This window comes from Sinocyclocheilus rhinocerous, unplaced genomic scaffold (assembly GCF_001515625.1).
Source record: "Sinocyclocheilus rhinocerous isolate Xijiao unplaced genomic scaffold, SAMN03320098_v1.1 scaffold1785, whole genome shotgun sequence".
Taxonomy (NCBI): domain Eukaryota; kingdom Metazoa; phylum Chordata; class Actinopteri; order Cypriniformes; family Cyprinidae; genus Sinocyclocheilus; species Sinocyclocheilus rhinocerous.
This window is the reverse complement of record NW_015627538.1, coordinates 376,117-395,284: the sequence shown is the minus strand read 5'-3', so window position 1 is coordinate 395,284 and position 19,168 is coordinate 376,117. Positions and strand designations below refer to the sequence as shown.

Here is a 19,168-nt window from a genome sequence, read left to right as displayed (position 1 = left end):
CACATTCAGAGAATGTAGATTGTATCGTTATGCTGACACGAATAGGTGCCCTTTTAAAAACAAACGCTCGGTTCTCTGCGCTTCTGCTGCTCTTTGAGCCAACGGAAGATGTTTAAAAACAAAACACACCGCAGCAGATCTTAGATTCAGAGTGCACGAGTTGAGTTTGTAACAAACTGTCCGTCGATCAACACCGTGCCTGTCATTTCGGCTCACACATGCGCATCACCTCGGTGCAGCGCGACCTCGCGATTGGCTGGAGCGCGTTTGTTATTGGTAGTGACGTACGTGAAGTGACGACCCTCCCGTTGTGCGGTGCCTCCGTCTGTGCGCTTCTAGAGCCACGGTCCTCACTTCAGTGTTTAAATTGGTTGTCATGGCGGAGGGACGTGGAGAACTATTGCCTCAGCCGCCGCTTCACCTCTCCTTGCCCCCGGCCAGCAAGCGTCCGTGTTTGCGTCCCGCTCCTCGAGGACCGGGTCCGGGGCCTGGCCCGGGATTCCCGAACTCTCGCTTCCGTTGCCCGGAGTCTCTACTGGACTGCGCCGCGAAGGCCGTAGCGGAGAAATGGGCCTTCGAGAGGGTGGAGGAGCGCTTCGAGCGGATCCCCGAACCGGTTCAGCGCCGTATCGTGTACTGGTCGTTCCCGAGGAACGAAAGGGAAATATGTATGTATTCGTCGTTTCAGTGCCGAGTGGCGGGTGAAGAGGGTCCGGTAGTGGGCTCGAGCTCGTCCGTTGGATCTGGTACAGTCCCCGGAGGGGTTACGAACACAGCAGGCAGCGCAGGGACGGGGAGTACCGGAGATGGGCTGCCTTTCCGCCGGGGAATCCGGCTTTTGGAAACCGGTTGTGTGGACAACGTCTTACAAGTCGGTAAGTGCCGCTTTAACCGTCCAGAGTACTTTGAAAGTTACATCAGAAATATTTGTTTAACTTTTCCAGCGAACGAAGTTTCTTGAGAAAAAAATGGAAGTGGTCTCGTTTAGAAACTGTAATTTGTTTCTACATAGCGATTTCTCACTGCCAGTAAGAGAGCGTTTAAATGCCTGCCGTATTGCGAAAGAAACGGAGCGCACGTTTTAAAAATTAAAGGGCTTCCCGTTGGGTATGTTATGTTGCAATGGCTTTAATGTGGAATTCATTGGAATCGGTGGCTGCAATGTTCATATAACACTTGATAAGACACTTATATGCCTTATAAGTTACAGAAAAGACTAAAACTGATACTAAATAGTGTATGTTTGAACGAACACAATGAGGTCTGTCGAAACGGAACATTCTTTCCCAGGTCGCGAGGAAGAAAAGACTAACGTGCTGGTCACAATGAATCTCGGTTGTAGCACACAGCGTTGCTATTTTGCTGCTAATATTCCATTTTAAAGTTGTTTTCGGCGATTTATTAGCTTTTCCCCGAGTATGTGCGGTTGCTTTACTGTTGTTGGGTCTCTTGATATAATTAAGTCCAGGGTAATCCGCTTGAATCCAAATCCCATCTTTTGTTTATTTGCTGGTTAGTCAAGACAAAGGACTCGTATTTGCCGTAGTAAAGCGAATGATAAGACACGTTCCTAGACTTTATCTAACCCTCTGTTGTTTTATTTCGAAGACCCTTTGTTGATATAAGCGTTAAAATGAGTAAAAAATGTACTATTCGGCTAAATGTGTCGTTGGGTTGTCCTCGTAGAGGCTAAAGCACAATAGCTCAATACCCCCCTCACATCGGGCTAGTTCTTCTGTATTCGCCGAATGGCAGTTTTTTGGTGTGTAAAAATGCTTTTCTAAACCATAAAGAACCGTCACCGCATTTTCAAGCTTCATTTAAACGAACTAAATCGAAAAAATGGTCAAAGTAACTCGAAAAGGCTTTGGCATTTAGAGCACGAAGGCAGTTTCAATGGCTGCCCAAATGTCTATACATTTTCCTCCCCCACTCGCTCCACTTCAGTAAACATACTGGTAAAATGCTATCGTGAAAGAAAGGGAAAGGTGATTTTTAAAAATACGCACAGACCTTTGTATGCTTCCAAAGCACAAAATTATAAATGAAGTGCTCGTTTCAAGTCGTCAAATTGCACCACTTGTAAGGCCCAATATGATATTTATAATGCTTGAGGCTTTAGTTAAGATCAACAAAACCTTTCACAATATGAAATATTTAGTTTATATAGCACATACTAACAGTATAAAGCAAAAAACCTGTCATTTAGTAGACCTGCCACAATTTTCCTATAATGTAAGCTTTCTTTTCTTGAAATAGCAGTTACAGGAAGCCCCAAATCTCCAATAATTGTAGGTGTTATGGGAGTAGTGAAAGTATACATATAACTAATTCAATAAAGAAGCCATGATTCATTTATTCTCACAAAGATCCACTGTGTCCCTTTAAAAGGCCAGTGTTAGTGGAAACGTGATAACCTAGCTGTAATGAAATAACATGGGCACTTATTTAGCAACCTTGAAAAGCTCCCTTCACGAGTCAGTGTAGCCCTTTTTTCACGTTAAATAAATCTAGTTAAAGTTTAGTTTTTTTTTTTTAAAGTTACTGTATATTCGAGAATATCCTCAAAAGTTTTTAGACTTGGCCATTTTCACGGCTATTGTATTTTAAATGCACAGTCCCTTCGTCTCAATTTTGTGTTATTCTGCATACATGACTTTAATAGTGTTCCGTGAAGTAGTTCAACTTTATAATTTTAATTCTGATGATAATAAGCAGGTGACCAAAAAGCACAGCATTGCCTCAGTACTGCTTGGATTGAGTTTTTAAACATTAACCTTTTAAGTGTGAATAAGCACAGTCTATTGGATTGTAAAAGAAACTATGGACAGAATAGATCTTTGATTGATCAGGCATCTGACAGTAAGGGGACGTCACCACTTGATAAACCGAGATAAAGCAGGTTTACTTGCATTCTGTTTTGCTCTGTGTGTGTAGATTGTGTTCTTTTGGTTTTGATGGATACAGAAACTGAAAACTGTACATGCGTGCATCTGATAGGGGAGTTCATTACTTGTGTTCTTAACCATGAGCAGTCTCAAAAATGTGCAGTGTGGGTGTGTGTTTTTTTCTCACCAATACAACTACAAGTTCCACCCGTGCATGCTTGAATAAACTGTCTCCGTTTTTGTTGTACCATTGACTCATCAATGCCACAGTTTCTTTTAGACCTGTTTAAAACCCTCAAAGACACCGTAACAGTGTAAACCGCTTTTAGGGTCTATTCAGCATGTTCGCCAAAATGCAAGCTCTCAAAGATTCATACACAGAGGCTTACTCACAGTAAGCCAGGCTTACTCCGAAGTTTGCCAGAAAGTTCACAACATAATTTGTACTCTTTCCAGAAGCCATAGCGCAACTCCAAAGCCGGAGGATGCGGTAGATGTTAAATTCATTGTTAGCTCATGAATGGTTAGATTTTCTGCCCCAAATATTAAGGGATGGACTGCTTGTTACAGGAAACCGATTTGATAAGAATAATTAATTCTCGTTTGTGCAATTCAGCCCAGCCACCCCACCCCGGCCTACAGCCTCTGTCTTATAAAGTCCTTAGAGAGGAGGTTCTAGCTTTGAGTCAGCCTTGAGGATTGAAGAGCCACTGAGAAGTTGTTTAGTCCCCTTAGTGCCTCTGTAAAACCTAGGCAAGCATTGAATTGAGTTATGTTACTCTTCTGCCAAATGACTCGGAAGGCTTCAGGCTGTTTTGGAGACTCAACTCAACGAACTCCTTTTGCCATTGGACACAGTACTGTTCACTTTGGGAAAGAGGTTTTTCTCAGTCCTTTGGTTTTAGTACACATATATTACAGTGTTATAGAAAGTCATTGTGGAAGATAGATTGAAGCCCGTTTGTTTGAGTTTGGAAGATGGCAGCCATTAGGCCTGTGGCTGCTCTGTGATGTCACTAGGCCTGTTTTTAGCTCTTTGTCTCCTTTGAGTGTTGCCATCATTTTGGTCTTTGTAATCGGGACACATCTCATTCAGCACCATACAAGTTCAACAAGGGACCGCTAATTCTGCTCTATCTTTCATCAGCCGTACAGACAATATTTAATCAAGGTAATTAATTCCATGCCTGCAAGTCTCAAAGAAAATCACTTAAACAAATCTCCTTTTCACACTTATTAGCACTCTTAGTTTTGAAGGACATGGCCATTAAACACCCCCCCTTGTCTTTATCAAAGGAGGGAAATTAATTTGGAAATAGGGGAGAGGGTGGTTAGCCGCCTTGTCAGCTAATCAGCGGCGACTGGAGCAAGGTGAAAAACAACTCGCCGCATTCCAGGACAAAAGACCTGTCAGAGACTTTGATCAGGTTCTCGTTTCCGAACGCTGAGCTCAGACTTGATAAAAAAAGTGACGCAGTCCCACATTCGGTTGGTGTTTGGAAAGTACGCCCATAGAAAAGCCTGTTTATTGCTATGCTATATGTGTTTTTCACACCGTGTGATGAGTGTTTTTATTCCCTCAGTGGATCTGGCACCCGCCCAGGCTCTGAAAATCAATTGCGACCTTGCCCTCTTTGCATTTTGCTGCAGCCTGCCCCATACCCTCCGATTTTAGTTTATCAGCGATGCACTCCTCAGACTCGGCTCTGTCTGCTTCACAGCTGTGTTTGGGGCAGTTGGTTTAGTTCAGTATCTCTGCTCCTGCAAAATGGAGCTCCGATTTTGTGCCAGGGGCAAGGTTCCCGTCCATACCCTACCCACGTGCAGCTGGGCTTGCTGCGAGCTTTGTCTCCCTGCTACGGCTTATCTGCGTTTTATTGGAACTCAGTGAGTTGCATGCACACACGCATTCACTCATTATGCATTATTGCCCCTCACAATCCTAGTTTAAAAGTGCTGGCTGTTAAAGGTCCCTTATGATAGAAGCTTTACCTCTTTGATCTCTGCACACAGGCGGCTGATTATTTTGTCGATATTTCGTCATGAAGTAGTTGCTTTAATGGAACTTTTATGCTTTTATGCACTGGGAGGACCGGAGTATGCCCGACGAGCCTTTAAAGCTCCGATTTACACAAGATACACGTTTCAAAGCTTTTGGAAGTGCTGTAAACCTTTTTTTTTTACTTTATCGCTGGGAGGGACATGCCTCTTTTTCCTCCCTCCTGCCTGCTTCTCTGTTTGGGTGTCATTGTCGGAGATAGAGGCCGTTGAGAGTTGCTCCTCTTTAAAGAAGGGGCCTCCAGACATGCCTAATAGGGCCTCATTTGGCTGTAATTGCCTAACAAATGTAAGAGAATTCCAGAGGAAACAAAAAGAGAGAAAGGAGAAGGCAAATCAGCCAAGCGAGAACAGAGGAAGGGGGAAAAATTGGTTTGGAGGTGAGATTGCGCAGAGGAAATGGAATCATATACTATGACATGCTATGTTTAGGCAGGCAGAAAATAGAGGATGGCCCCTACCTTCAATTTGTAAGGACGTGGAGGAAAATCCTTACATCTGGGGCTGTAACACTAAACGCGGAGTGCAGGAAACTCAAGCAGCACTCAGGCAGCTACCCTCCCCCATAGAAGGCCTTTCATCCAGCTGAGATTTTGTGTGCAGGGAGTTTTTGTGGCCAGTTCACATGGAAACTTAATTTTCTCAGTCTGGACGAGAGAGGAAGGATAATGTGTATTGGAGATGAGGTCAAATATCCTGCCAGAGGGTGAAAGAAAGAGGCCCCAGTCAGTGGCAGTTAGCAATGTGCAAACCTCTATGCAAATGTCACATGGGAGGCTGTGGACTTTTTAAAGCCATCACTTCATACGTGTGTTTATTCTAGCCATACAAACCCTTCCATTGCAGTTCCTGTTTTTAGCTTGACTCGATGCCAGCCACCAATCACACGGGTGCACTGAAGGCCCCACCATTAGCGCTGTGTGCTTTAAAGGTCTCTGTGTGATTGTATTGATTCTAAAGCCATTTTTTCTCCATTATTTAATTCTGCATATTGAATAGCTTCATCTTGTGCTATTGATTTGTACCTGTCTGTTTCAGCAACCTTTACTTTTTATTTAGTTGGTTTCTGCCCAAAGCTCAGTCACGGGTTGATTCCTTGTGATCTTGTTCACAAAGTAGCATATTCTTGCTAGTATAGAAAAAAACAACAACATTGTTATTATACTTCTTTTTTTTGTTATACTCATGTAGGTTAATGGGTCATTGACACAAATTTTTTTGTCCTATCAATTATGTTTTTAAAAAATACAATAACCGTGCAATAGGGTTGGGCAATTTTTCAAATTTTATCAGTTAATTCTAATTTAATGTTTTGACACGATTTAATTTTTTAGAAATCGAGGAATCGCGATTTTGAATAGAAATATTGCCAAACGTTAGAATTAGACACTTTGACAATATAATGATAACAGTAAAGAGAAAAGAACGATCCAACGGCATGTCGTCGCACGTGATCAACCGCTCATTTGCACAGAATGCACTTTTGTGTTGACGAAGATGTGACGCAGGCAGTGGAATAGGAAAAACATGCAAGAAGATGAGCGTGAACTTCTTTTAACTTGAGCGAGCATTTTTATAATGCCGTGTCATGCATGAGATGCGAGAAAAAACAATGGAAAAGCAGCACAAGCGAATAAAAAACCTTCAATACTAATGTATGTCTGATATTTCATGTTTGCATCATGGTGACAGGCTAAAAAGCTGCTGTTATTTTTACAGAACATTATAGTTAATAATAGTCTACTGGTGTTATACCTTCAGTCATTTTGAATTTGAATTACCTTGACGTTTGAGATTTTTTTTAAAGCATTTTCCTCATTATTTCTGAATATATATAAGACAAGTTTGTACAAGATGTAGTTGTAGTTCAAGCATCTTTCCTGCTAAGATATTTAACAAGAGATTTGTTTAAAATTTAGCCTGCATCATGTTGACAACTTCATGTGCGATACACTTGGAATAGAATTTTCTTTAACTAGAGGGTTAATGAAGAAAAAGTTGCTTGAATCATGTTGTAGTTAAATTTTCAGGTTGACTAGTTAAAAATCGTAAAAAATCGAGAATCGGTCAAAGGTTCTGAAAAAATCGAGATTTTAATTTTTTGCCATATCGCCCAGCCCTACCGTGCAATTCATACATACAATGTCTTCTATGATAGGTGTTTTGAATTTGTGATTTGTTTTTTTAGGTTTAGGTTGTAAAATGTGACTCACAAAACATATTAATGGTAGATATCCAGTGAACAACGGCTCTGTGTAGTTAATGCTGCTCAATGTGAAAGCACGCACGTGATGGAGATTTACCGCTGATTACAGAACCGGCTTTACTGATAAGATGCGCGTTAAATATCGCATGCGATTTATCGTGCAGCCCTACTTAATATTAATTTGTACATTATTATTTTATTAGTAAAAATTACTTTAACTTGAAAATATATTAAATTATTATAAATAACACATATGTTAGCCTATAACTTTTACTTTTATGTTATTTCGTTTTTCTAGGTTAGGCCACGTTTCTTTTTTTAATGAAAACTTCAAATTTCAAAACAATTTGAAATCAACGAGTACATTTCGTCAAGTATTTGACGTGTTTTAAACAAGATTTAGCTATTCTTTTATATGTATTGTGGAGATGTCACTGACCCAAGTATCACAACTTGCTGCCATTTCACTGCCTTTACAATTAGATTTGCACACAGATGGTAAAAGTCTACCTGACTGTGAATATTTATTCAGCTGCAAGCAGAATCCAGTTCTTTGGATCACTTAGGCGTTGGGTTGACTGGTTCAAAGTTCAGATTTGATTTGATTAAAATACCATTAACTGATACCAGAACTTGCCTTTTAGTTTTAGACCGCTGAAAGCATAACATACTTGAGAGTGAGATTTTTTTTATCAAGCGGACAGAGCAAGTGGACCTCAAGCTGTATTTGCACAGATTTCAACAATTTAGCACAGCCTACATCCATTATTTTTGCATTTAATTATTTGTCTCAAGTGGGCTTTAGAAGATCTGGCAGGGGTCTTTGAAGGGCTGATGGGTCTTTGAGCATAAAGCCCAAAGTATGTGAATTCTCTACTTCAAACGCCTTCACACCACTAACCGAGGTGCTTTTTGTTCTTGCCTTCTCCCTGCACTTTCAAAAGAGGATGAGCACTTACAGTTTTCACTTTTTCCATTGGGTGGAACGGATGAGTTATGCTAATTTGCGGCTGTCAGTCTCAGCTCCCCTGAATAAACATTAATTGCCTCCAAAGCTTAAATGCACATCAGCAAGGTAGATTGCCAGAGCACTAAAAGTACACCATTTATGTACATTGGCATATCTTAAGATAGTCAACTGACATTGTTTAGACACTTTAATGTTGTCTTTTTGTTTGTTCTGAGCTTTTATTGAACATACTATATTGAAGATTTGTTGTGATTACCACACTGCAAGGTCAATGCATTACTCAAAAGTAAACTCTTGGATATTGTATCTTTTGTCCTAATCTCTCTGGACTTGATAAGTCGTTTCATGACTCAAGTCTTTGACCTCTCTTTGACTTACAAAGCACCGTGACTTTGCATATCTTGTGGAAAACATGACTCTTGTTCTTGCGTTTCCCCAGCATATCACCTCTGAAACATCCTGCCTCCCCCTCAAGTAACTGAAGTGAATAGTGCATTGCTGATATGAGTGGTTAACAGTGAGAAAGAAAGCACAACATGTGAGGAAGTGCATCAGAGAGACCGAGAGCTGGGTTTCACAAGAACATCTTCCACCTCATGATCACCGCTTGTGTTTAGCATGATATGTTCTCCGTCATGTGATCGGGATGGAAGAAATGGGCATGTTCATGCAGTTGCAGATGGCCGCGCTCTCTATTATGCTTGATTAGCATCAAGTATTTCCATCCCCATTCTCTCTGTCAATCATTACTCGCATATGAGAGGCGTAAAAATGATTTGGCTACTGAATAATACAAGGACTATTCGTTAGCCAGTCTTACATTTGTACGCCCATCTTGCGGACAGGACCACCTCTTTTTTTCAACATTAAAAAGATATTCTTGATGAAATATTGATAACTCCTTTTTTCAAAGCAGGGTTTGCAGGAAGGCGTCACATACTGGTCTTAGTGACCTGGTAGGTGCACACAATATAAATATCAATGGCTTTCCGTCTCCCCCTCTCCCTGCCTACTGGCTTCTTTTTCAATATAGCCTAATGACAGGCCTCTGTTTCCCTGCAGTGGCTGTGCTGATATGGCCCATTAGGCACCGGTTTCTCGCAGGCAGCTGAGTGAACAGATGACTGCAGGAAAATGGTTGGAGGAGAGAGGGGGAAACGACAGAACTAAAAGGCAAATATGAAAGGCAGAGTAAATAACCAACCTGTCATCCCCTGCTCCCCACCTCCCCAGCCGCCCTCCTCTGGAGGGCAAGAGAGACATGTGAAAGAGCAAGCGAGAAAAAGAGAAGCACCTCATTAGTCTTCCAGCCCTCCCTGACTCTGGGACTGACAGTGAACACGTCAGTGCAGCAGCAGACATGCAAACATGCAGAGAGGGGGCTACCCCGTCCCCTCTCATCCGCTCGAACTCCAAACATGATTAATGCGCGCAACAGCCATGGGGCTATACGTCTGGACCGCTCCTCCCGGCGCTGCACGCTTTTGAGAGCCCCAGCCCTCGACATCCTCCCCGGGACGCCCGCACCCTAGCTCCCTGCCAAACTCGCAGACGCGGTCTGAAAATGTAATTCACCATGTCCTCCACAACCAGTGCTGTGGGACTCAGAAGTTTGACTTCTGCACTGTTCAGCAGAAATAACAGTTCAGATAATTGGTTTTAGTCTCTCGTAACCCCCAATAGTAAGCTAAAGCAAGAATCAATTGATTCGCTCGGGGCTCCTTACATATTGAACGCAGACGAATCGGGCTCCATAGTGTGTGGGCAACCTGCAGTTTGCAGGTCATATTCGAGCACCTGACTTTGCTGAGGCCCAACGCAGAAGTCATGTGCTGGAAAGAAAACAATGTGATGAATAGGCTTGGCTCTTGTATGGCAGAGGGGGGAGAATATGTGCTCTTCAATGGGGGACTGTGGTACTTGTCATGGTGTAACAGGATCAGCGCGCCCTCCACCCTAGAGCGCAGAGGGCAGCCATTGTTACGCTGCAGGAGAAAGGCAGTGGGGGCCGCCGACCCGGGCTGAGCTCGTCTTATGGTGGTGATGTCCTCCGAGCCCTACACCAGAGACAAATGCAGAGGACACTTTTCTTGCCATTCTCAGAGAGGTCACTGGGGAAAACAAATAAAGCTCATTAGAGACAAAGAAGAGCAGGGAGTAAAAGTTTACAAAATTGAGTTTACCATCAAGTTTGTAACTTGTATGCCGTCCTTGAGTAATGCACTTCCGTGATACCTTTCAGATAAACGCGTCCGCCAGTACACCACAGTTACTTCTTAATAAGCATCTCGAAAGCAACTTCTCGGCCGTCTTTTGATTTTAAATTCAAATTCTTTTTTGCCTAGTATAATTTCTCCTCAGAAGGAAGGAACACTAAGCACTTTTTGTGCTGTGGCAGCAGAATATGGCAGGCGGCGTCAGAAAGTGTAAATCAGCGTTGAAAGCGCACTGCCTTATCTACTGGATAAAACCAGCCTGCAACAATGGCATTAAAGCACAACTCATGAAAGACGCAATTAAACACTATCTGATCTGATTCTGTTCGAAAGACATCTTTTTTTCTTCTACTTCTCTCTGTATAATGAACGCCCTCCACTTTGGTTGAAAGACATGGGACTGTCAGTATAATTGGGAAGTAATCCTGATAGAACCGAACAGAAACTTCGTAGTTGCAGCCTAGCAAAGGGTCGAAAGCAGTCTGTAGATAATGCAGACTGTAGTGCTGTAGTATTATTTACTATTACAATTTTCATGAATATTTTGAATCTGCTTTTATTTATTTATTTTTTACATTTTAATTTAAATTTAAGTAATTTCGTTATAGCTTTCGTAGTTTTTAATTATTTTTTGTTATTTCCGTGTTTTAAACTAAACGAAAAATTTGAAATGGCAGCTAACTGCAATAAATTTTCTGTTTTGTTTTTCTGCACCACTTTTATTCTAAACACTGTTCTGCAGCATAAGCTCAAAATTATATAATGACGCTAATGCTACCGGCTCTTTATTTGTCAATCGTTTGTTTGCTCTCACCTTCCCTCATGTTGACTTCAGATATTGACATTGAGCCGGTGGCGCAGCATTACCTTCTTTATAAAACTATTACCATTCTAAAGATATTACAGAGTAATGGATTTGTCTTGCTGTATTTTGAGCTAGCCAATCTGGGCTTGTATTGAAGCACCCGGTGCACAATTTGTTTTCATCAGCAGTAAATGGTGGATCATTGTGGCCGTGACGGGAAAGCACAAAGACCAGCTAATGAAAGGCAATGGCTGTGGCCCCGGTCTCATCACCACTCACTGTGCTCATGGATGAAAACAGGTGTCCTCTTGGGGCTGGGGTTTCATTTAAAGGAATATTCATGACAGCTATCCTTCATCGGGTGGATGAAGGGAGGAAAAGAAGAAGAAGAATGGGGGGGGTAGAGAAAACGTCAGTGGGGTAAATCAACCAGTGATTGAAGAGGCCTGTCTGGGATAATTCAGTTTGATTGGAGTCTCGGTCTCTCATTACCATTCCAGTTTCAACAGGGAGACGCCCCTCAGTCCCCACTCCACCATGTTCATCTCTTTCTGAGGATGACAATGCCCTGGTGCAGGCGCTGAAATGAACAGGAGGTCTGGTGTACGTGGTTTAGCATTACTATTCTGTGGTGCACAACACTGAGTCCACTTCTAACACCTCAGGCTTGTTTATTTTGTCACCGATTGGAAACTTGTACTCTTGTTGTGATGAAAAGGATCAGTTATTAGAGGCTATTTTCATGGTTTCTGGTTGAGTCATAGTGTCTGGGGTCCGGAAAGTCTTGGGCACAAATACAGACATTCAAAACCCTGTGTTTTAGCCTAGACAATACACCATTACAGTGAGTCATAAGGCTTGCTGTTTACTTCTATTGCTTTGTAAAGGAACCTGGTTTCAATATGCTGCCTGCACAGGAAGCCAAGCTCATAATGCTTGTTCATGTACAGGCAACTGTTTCCTTTGTGGCATCCTTGTGGCTTGAGACCACATCATCTTCACCTGTGTCATAGTTTCATACGATCTGGCCTCTTTTCGTTCCGTGTACCCAGTTTAAAGGTTAGGATTATGTTCCGCTGCGAACGCTTTATAGAGACCTCATTTCGCACCTGGCATGTCTGTAGTCACCATTTGCAATGTCTAACCTGTCTTGAACACTAGCTTGCATTGTCCTCTCAGATGGCGAAGCTAATTCTGCAGTCCTTGGTAAACTGAGGAGGTTAGTGCTACATTTGATTACAAAAGTCCAATCTTGGGAACTCCCTAAGGCTAAACAGCCATTGGACCGTGTCAACAGGACCCTTCAATTGTCCAAATCCCACCCTCCACCCCTAGGAGCTCTGTTTTAATCAATAAAAAAGTCTACCAATGCAGATCTTGTATTGCTATCATAAAACGCTGATTTAGCTTAGCTTGTAGCCTCTTTTGTAAAGTACTAAAATACCTTTATGGTTACATCACTTAACCAGGATGCTGCAGGCTTCGACTACTGTCAAATTAAAACCATCTTGAGTCGAAATAGTGATCCCTCATTCTATTCCTTATCCCTTTCATGTAGTTCCTGCTTTATTTCACTGTGTTTCAGCATGGCTGGAGTTGAAGGGGTTTCCCTCCTCTCCCTCGGGTGCCACAGTCTATCGAAGTTCAGCCCGATTCGAATAGTGTGTGCATGTGTCATAAACACACCCTGGCTTTGAAGTCAATAGATCACCACAATGGACGGCTGCCTCACAATTCCCCCAGTTGTAAACCTAGAAGCCTCTTTGTGCAACACACTGTCTTTCGGTTGAACTTCAAAGCGTGCAGTTTGGTTCAGTCATGGAATAATGTATTCCAATGTGATGTCCAGATGAAAGTGATGCAGATGCATGTGTGCACCTGCATATAGTTGTCGTTCTCTAATACAGTATGCTTTATTTTAACATCAGAACTGAAGATCACTTCTCAGGTTATTCTGAGTAAAGTCCTATAATCTGTAGCAAAAGGGCGCCTAAACACTAGAGTTTAAATTGTGTCAGAGAATATGTATTCTAGGGCTGCACGATAAATCGCATGCAATATTTAATGCGCATCTTATCAGTAAAGTCGGTTCTGTAATCAGTGATAAATCTCCATCACGTGCGTGCTTTCACATGGAGCAGCATTTACTACACGGAGCCGTTGTTCACTGACGAGCTGCGCAAAACCACGATCATATATGAACGTGGTTTTGCGCAGCTTGTCAGTGTAGCCCTAATGTATTCCTGCTTGATTTCAGACTTGCCCTGCTCTTTCCATTTCCTCAAAATATATATTTTGCATTCTAGGGATGCACAATGTAATTGTACCATATTGGTCATTGGCCAACATTAAGAGTTTTTGTCAGTATAGTGCATGCTCATTTCTTTCCCATTTTTTACATTTAGATCTAGATTACCTGTGTCATCATCATGTAATAACTTAACACTGTTAGGCTGATGATACATGGGGCAACTTTTTGAGCAATGCTGCCAGGCAACTGTGGGTAATGTTGCGGTCAACGGGCAACCAGGTGAGACACAGGGCCCACGACCGATCTAAAGTATCCAGGTAGAAATTTGTTACCCATTCTCAGTGGGAAAATGCCCAAGCAATATTGCTCAAAAAAAAGTTGCCCCGTGTATCATCAGCCCAAAATGAATAATATTTACCTCATCTGAAAATGAATATCCATTTTTCATATTGTACAGTATAATGTATAATGCCTAAATTCACTTGTAGCATTTAAAACAACGTAGCTTTTTTAGTGTTTTATTTTAAATTAATTTAGACAAAATAATGTAGAATTTTAATGTGGGCCATTTATCATTTGTAGCTTTAGCTTCCCTTTGACGTGCATTGATGAAGGGAGTGTTCTTGGCTTGATTTCTGTATAACCCATTCACAATTTGAATTAAAGTTTTATTTTTCATGTTGGTTTTCACTTGACCTTTTTAAAGCAATGTTTACTTATATATTTGAAGGTTACATGCTGATTTAATTTGCTATTTACTTATTAAATTAGTTAATTTTGAATGATAACAATAATTATATATATATTTTTTAATTTTTAAATGGATAAATAAATAGTTCCAGCTTTTTTTGCTATGGTACCAAAATTACCCATGTTGGTACCAACTATTGAAATTTTGTTTTTAGGACAACACTGTGTTTCGGTCAGTCTAGTGCTCCATTAGAACCTGTTGTTCTAATGTGTAACAGTACCAGCATCCGTGAGATCTTCTTGACAGGTGCCCTGAGATGCTCAAAAGATTTGCCTTGTCTTTCTTGATTGAGAAATGTTGTTTGAATTTTCCCCAGTCTGTGCTGATTAGACAGAAAAGACAGGCCTCCCCCTATCCTTCCATTAATATTTCTTTTCCAAGCCTCCTTCCTTGCATTATTAATGAGCCCTCCCCCAATTAAGATGGATGAGACTGCTCTTGAGGGTATTTGTTCAGGTAAGATCTCTGATTAGCATATCTGATGGATCTGCCTTCATGCACTGATTAAAACCTTCCTCTTTCCCTGGGGCAACTTTAAAGAAAGAGATGCTCAAATGAGGACCCCCACACATACTGCTAAGACAAACCACATCAGACCATGCTACAGTGACCGTTTCATTGTCTGTATCCCTGCTATGCCCGCCCCGTACTGTTTCCTTATTACTTTAAGCTTCCTTCGGAGCACAAAACCGGCTTGTCATGCATTCCCTTTATTGTTAGGGCATATATAACAGGATTAGCCCTAACAGAATTTATGAGGAACATTGCTAAAAGAATCCAAGTTAAGAAATAGTTAAAGGAGCTATGCTTGCTTAAACTTGTAAATGTAGCTGATTAACTGAAGCAAGCACTCACAATGAAAATCTATAGGCTCACTTTCTGAAACATTGAAGCCTAGTCTCAAGGACACGAAAAAGCAGCCCAATGAAGATTCATGCCCGTGACCCTTAGGTCCAGAGTCCAGTTTCATGGTCATAACTCATGTGCTGTCCGCATAATACAAGCGAGATCGAGAGTAATGAGCTGTGTTGAACACCCTAGCTCTACAGCACAGATGGGACTTTGCTTGTACATGTCAAACACAATGGAGTGGAGCATGTTGGGATAGAGTGCTGAGGTTCTTTGCATCAGTACAAGGCTTTTGCTTTGTTTATATAGTTTTTAGTGTTTTAGGCTGTAGCTGTGCAAATTGCATAGACCATGCACACCTGGATTTGAGCATTTGGCTGTCACCGCGTTTCCTGAACTCGCCGATCTAGTCTCTCTCAGCACTGCGGCAGTCGGGAAGATCTAGGGAGCTGCCTTTTTTATGAGCTTGTGAGGCTGTTCAGTCCACTTACATCTGAGTTCATGCAAATAAAGCCCTGACGGAGAGGGGACGGAGAGGAACCTCGTGCTGCTAGCTCTCCAGCACCTGCTCCCAGCCTTGGGAGACAGACTGCACGGGTGTCTGCTGCAGCCGGCTTGGCAGGATAATCTGTAACACTCTATTTTTGTCTTATTCTGCAGCTACGATGGGAAGTGCTTGGATGGGCTTATTTTTGTACACCTGGATCAGCACTTGGGAGAGGAGAAGCTGTAGATGTAGCGTTGCTTGTTGTACTGGCTTGTTGAGGAATATCGATTGATATTGGTTAGTGGTCGACCGATACGGTTTTTTTGACAGCCGATGCCGATATCTTGGAAAGCAGGGTGGCCGATGGTCGATATAAAGCCGATATAATTTTATTTATTTTCATTTATATTTAAGAAATTTGAAATCATTTGAAAATGGATTAAAAATGATTGTGTAAAATAAACATACTTATACTTTAGAAGACAAAGCATTTTCACAAATAAATAAATATTTAATAAAAAAATTTAATAAAAAAAGAAGTAAACACTGTAACCAACAGGGCACTCAGTATTCTGGGAAGTTTGTGTGCATTGGAATAGGGCTGGACGATATGGCCAAAATTGATATCACGATATATTTCTTAATTTCGGTCGATACGATATAATTCCGATATCGATATGAACACTATTTATCTGAAATAGAAATCTTTTGTAACATTATAAATGCCTTTATCATCACTTTTGATCAGTTTTATGCATCCTTGCTAAATAAAAGTATTAATTTCTATAATTTATTTCCCAAAAAAATAATAAAAATTATACTGAATGGAATAGTGTATAATGTTACAAAAGCTTTTTATTTCAGATAAATGCTGATCTTTGGATCTTTCTATTCATCAAAGAATCCTGAAAAAAAAATGTACTCAACTGTTTTAAATATTGATAATCAGCAAATCAGCATATTAGAATGATTTCTGAAGATCATGTGACACTGAAGACTGGAGTAATGATGCTGAAAATACATTTTTTGTATACATTTTAATTCCTTTGTTTAACAGTTCTATCTGATTATTAGATAGACTTCTAACCATATTAGACAGAACTGAACGATGACAGCGAACAAGAGGGAGAATGTGAGCGGTGTGCGCTCAGGCGCTGCCATTCTCAGCGCCGTCAAAATAAAAGTCCCACCTCGAACACATCGGCCAAACAGAAAAACTTATCGGCCGATGCTGATATGTGAAAAATGCCAAATATCGGCTGATATATCGGCCTTGGCGATATATCGGTTGACCATTAATATTGGTGTCACATTCTTATATTCAAGTGCCAGGTTGATATCAAATATCTGCTGATGTTTCCAACTCCAGGTGTGTGAAGGAAGCTCCTCAGATGTTCCTTCACTGTCAGAGAAAATATGTGCATATTAGGGATGCACTACATTATACAATCTGGCCGCTATGATAAGCTGATAATCATTTTCATGTTATGGCTGTTAACTAATAAATTCATGTTTCATTTTGAAAAGAACCAAGTTTCTCAGGGATGCACGTCATTTGCGGAAGAAAAGAGCTGCTGCAACTTTTGTTACATCATGACTTACTGATTAAAAACTGATAAAAAAAACTGGTAAATTGATAATATGGTACAGATATGTTTTGCATTCCTATCTCAAATTATTGACATTGTTAGATCCATGGTAGCCTCATCGACATTTTCCTCATTCTTCCACCTATTCTTTCACGATTCTACCCGCTTTCTCAATGTTCACTGTTCCTTAGGCTCAAGTAGATATTATTTGATCCGAGCACGGTGTCTCATCCTCTAGAGAGTCTCATTGGCCCTCTATCCACACTCTGGTATTAGAATTGGCGTCACCCCTGGAAGAGACATCAGGCCTGGTTCCTACATCTCCTCCCTCAGCTCCCTACTCTCGTTCTTTTACTTTACTCCCTCCTCTATTGTAATACTGGAGTTTGGCTCTGTGCCCAGTTTTCTCCATTGATGTCTTCCTCCCTCCCTCCTCCCGCTGTCCCTCCATCTCTGTGAAGTCCACACACTCCGCTCTTTGTGGCTGCGGTAAAGGAGGCAGCGTGCCTGTGGAATTCAAGTAACGCATTCCACTGGATACCCCTCTTCTGCCTCACACGCACACTAAAACTCTCCTGTTGCCACCCAGTGCTGTGCCAGTTGTGTGTGTGGGTCATTATGTTTGGCGCGTGGCCCTAGATGGGGTGTCCTGCCTCCCCTCACCCCCTGCCTGATTCCTCCGGGCCTTGGCAGATGCCTCCTGCTGACACAGGACCCCCGTTTGTATGAGCTGCATTGCTGGATTGACTGCTTCCTTTCCAGCCCGTCACCCTGAACAGGTCGATAAAACTAGCATATCCTCCTCCTTCTACTCTTTTATGTTCTAGCATTGTTGATTTTCTTTGCACATACTCCCATCCGCAAAGCAGTTCTTTTGAGAAAAGACGGACATTTAATCTGGCGGTTGGATGTGCTTCCGGGCTTCCATTTCATAGGCATTTTATCGGAGATCCGTCTGAACAGATCCTCTGGTAGGGCAGCACCTCCTCGGCTTACCTCATGGGATAAAAGAACCTTTCACAACTGGGTTTCCACTATACTAACGCTCAGGAAAGATATCTATACTTGCGTACAAAAACCATTATGGATCGTACACCAACATACAAAACTCTCTGGTAGTGTGAGAATGCGAGCAACAGGAAACCCCAAAGAGTGGCATTTGTGAGTGGGGTGTACAGAATTTCATCCTCCCTCATAGCGGTCAAGAGAAGGGGCCAGAATGCTTTGGTTTAGGAGTGTATGTTTTGTGTTTGTTGTTGCTAGAGTGCCCACGGTTCGTCTAAAGGTCTGCCAGACCCTGCTGGGTCCTCTAATCTCAGGCGGTGAAGAAACACCCTTCACTTTCCATCAGAATGCTGCTGGAGCAGGCAAGAGAAAGGTGCCAGCTGCCTCCATCCTGTTTATCCTTCACATTCACAATTTGAATGAGAGGGAGATGTTTTCTCCTGCAAACGCACTTTTTAAACACTGTCTGTTAACTTTAGACCAGTGGTTCTCAAACTTTTTTGGTCGCGTCCCCGTTTAAACCTATAAAAAAATCTGCCTATAAAAAAGTTACGCCCTTTGGCTGTTTTATTTCTTTTCTTTTTCTGCTGATGGCCCACGCTCGACTTGAAGCAGCGCTGCTTAGACCGATGGGTGTGTGTCATCAACAGCGTTGGGCAGTAACGCATTACTTAGTAAGGCGTTATTGTAATTTGATTAATTTTTTAGTAACGGAGTAATTTAACGCGTTATAATTTTCAAAATAGTAATTAGAGTATAGTTACAAGCCGAGGTCTCTATATGTTACTGCCGCGTTACGTTGCTGACAGAATGCAGTGTTTTATAATTAAGAGATTGTAAAAAGGATGTAGCACACACACTGTCGAGTCAAGTGCCAGTGGAGACCTGCTCCCCGCGAGACCCGACGCAACAGAGCGCGGCGCGGGACAAGATTGGCGAGTGCTGGTGCGGGCGGGTAGACACTCGTGTGTGTGTGTGCGGGATGCAGGAGAATAAAATGATTCACGGGACTCCCGCAAAATAGAAATATCTAAACATAAAATATCTAAAACAAATAAATTGTTATTCATCTATTGCACGAAAGCAACATGAA

At 41.7% G+C, this 19,168-nt stretch overlaps 1 protein-coding gene across 1 annotated transcript in view; it reads left to right on the top strand.

The window, feature by feature from the left end:
• Positions 1–325: 325 nt before the first annotated feature.
• LOC107728925 (zinc finger SWIM domain-containing protein 5-like) overlaps positions 326–19,168 on the top strand; it is a 52,814-nt gene continuing 33,971 nt past the window's right edge. The window contains exon 1 of the mRNA XM_016539262.1: positions 326–875. Within this exon, the coding sequence (XP_016394748.1) occupies positions 377–875 (499 nt within the window). The 5' untranslated portion in view covers positions 326–376. The remainder of the gene's footprint in view (positions 876–19,168) is intronic.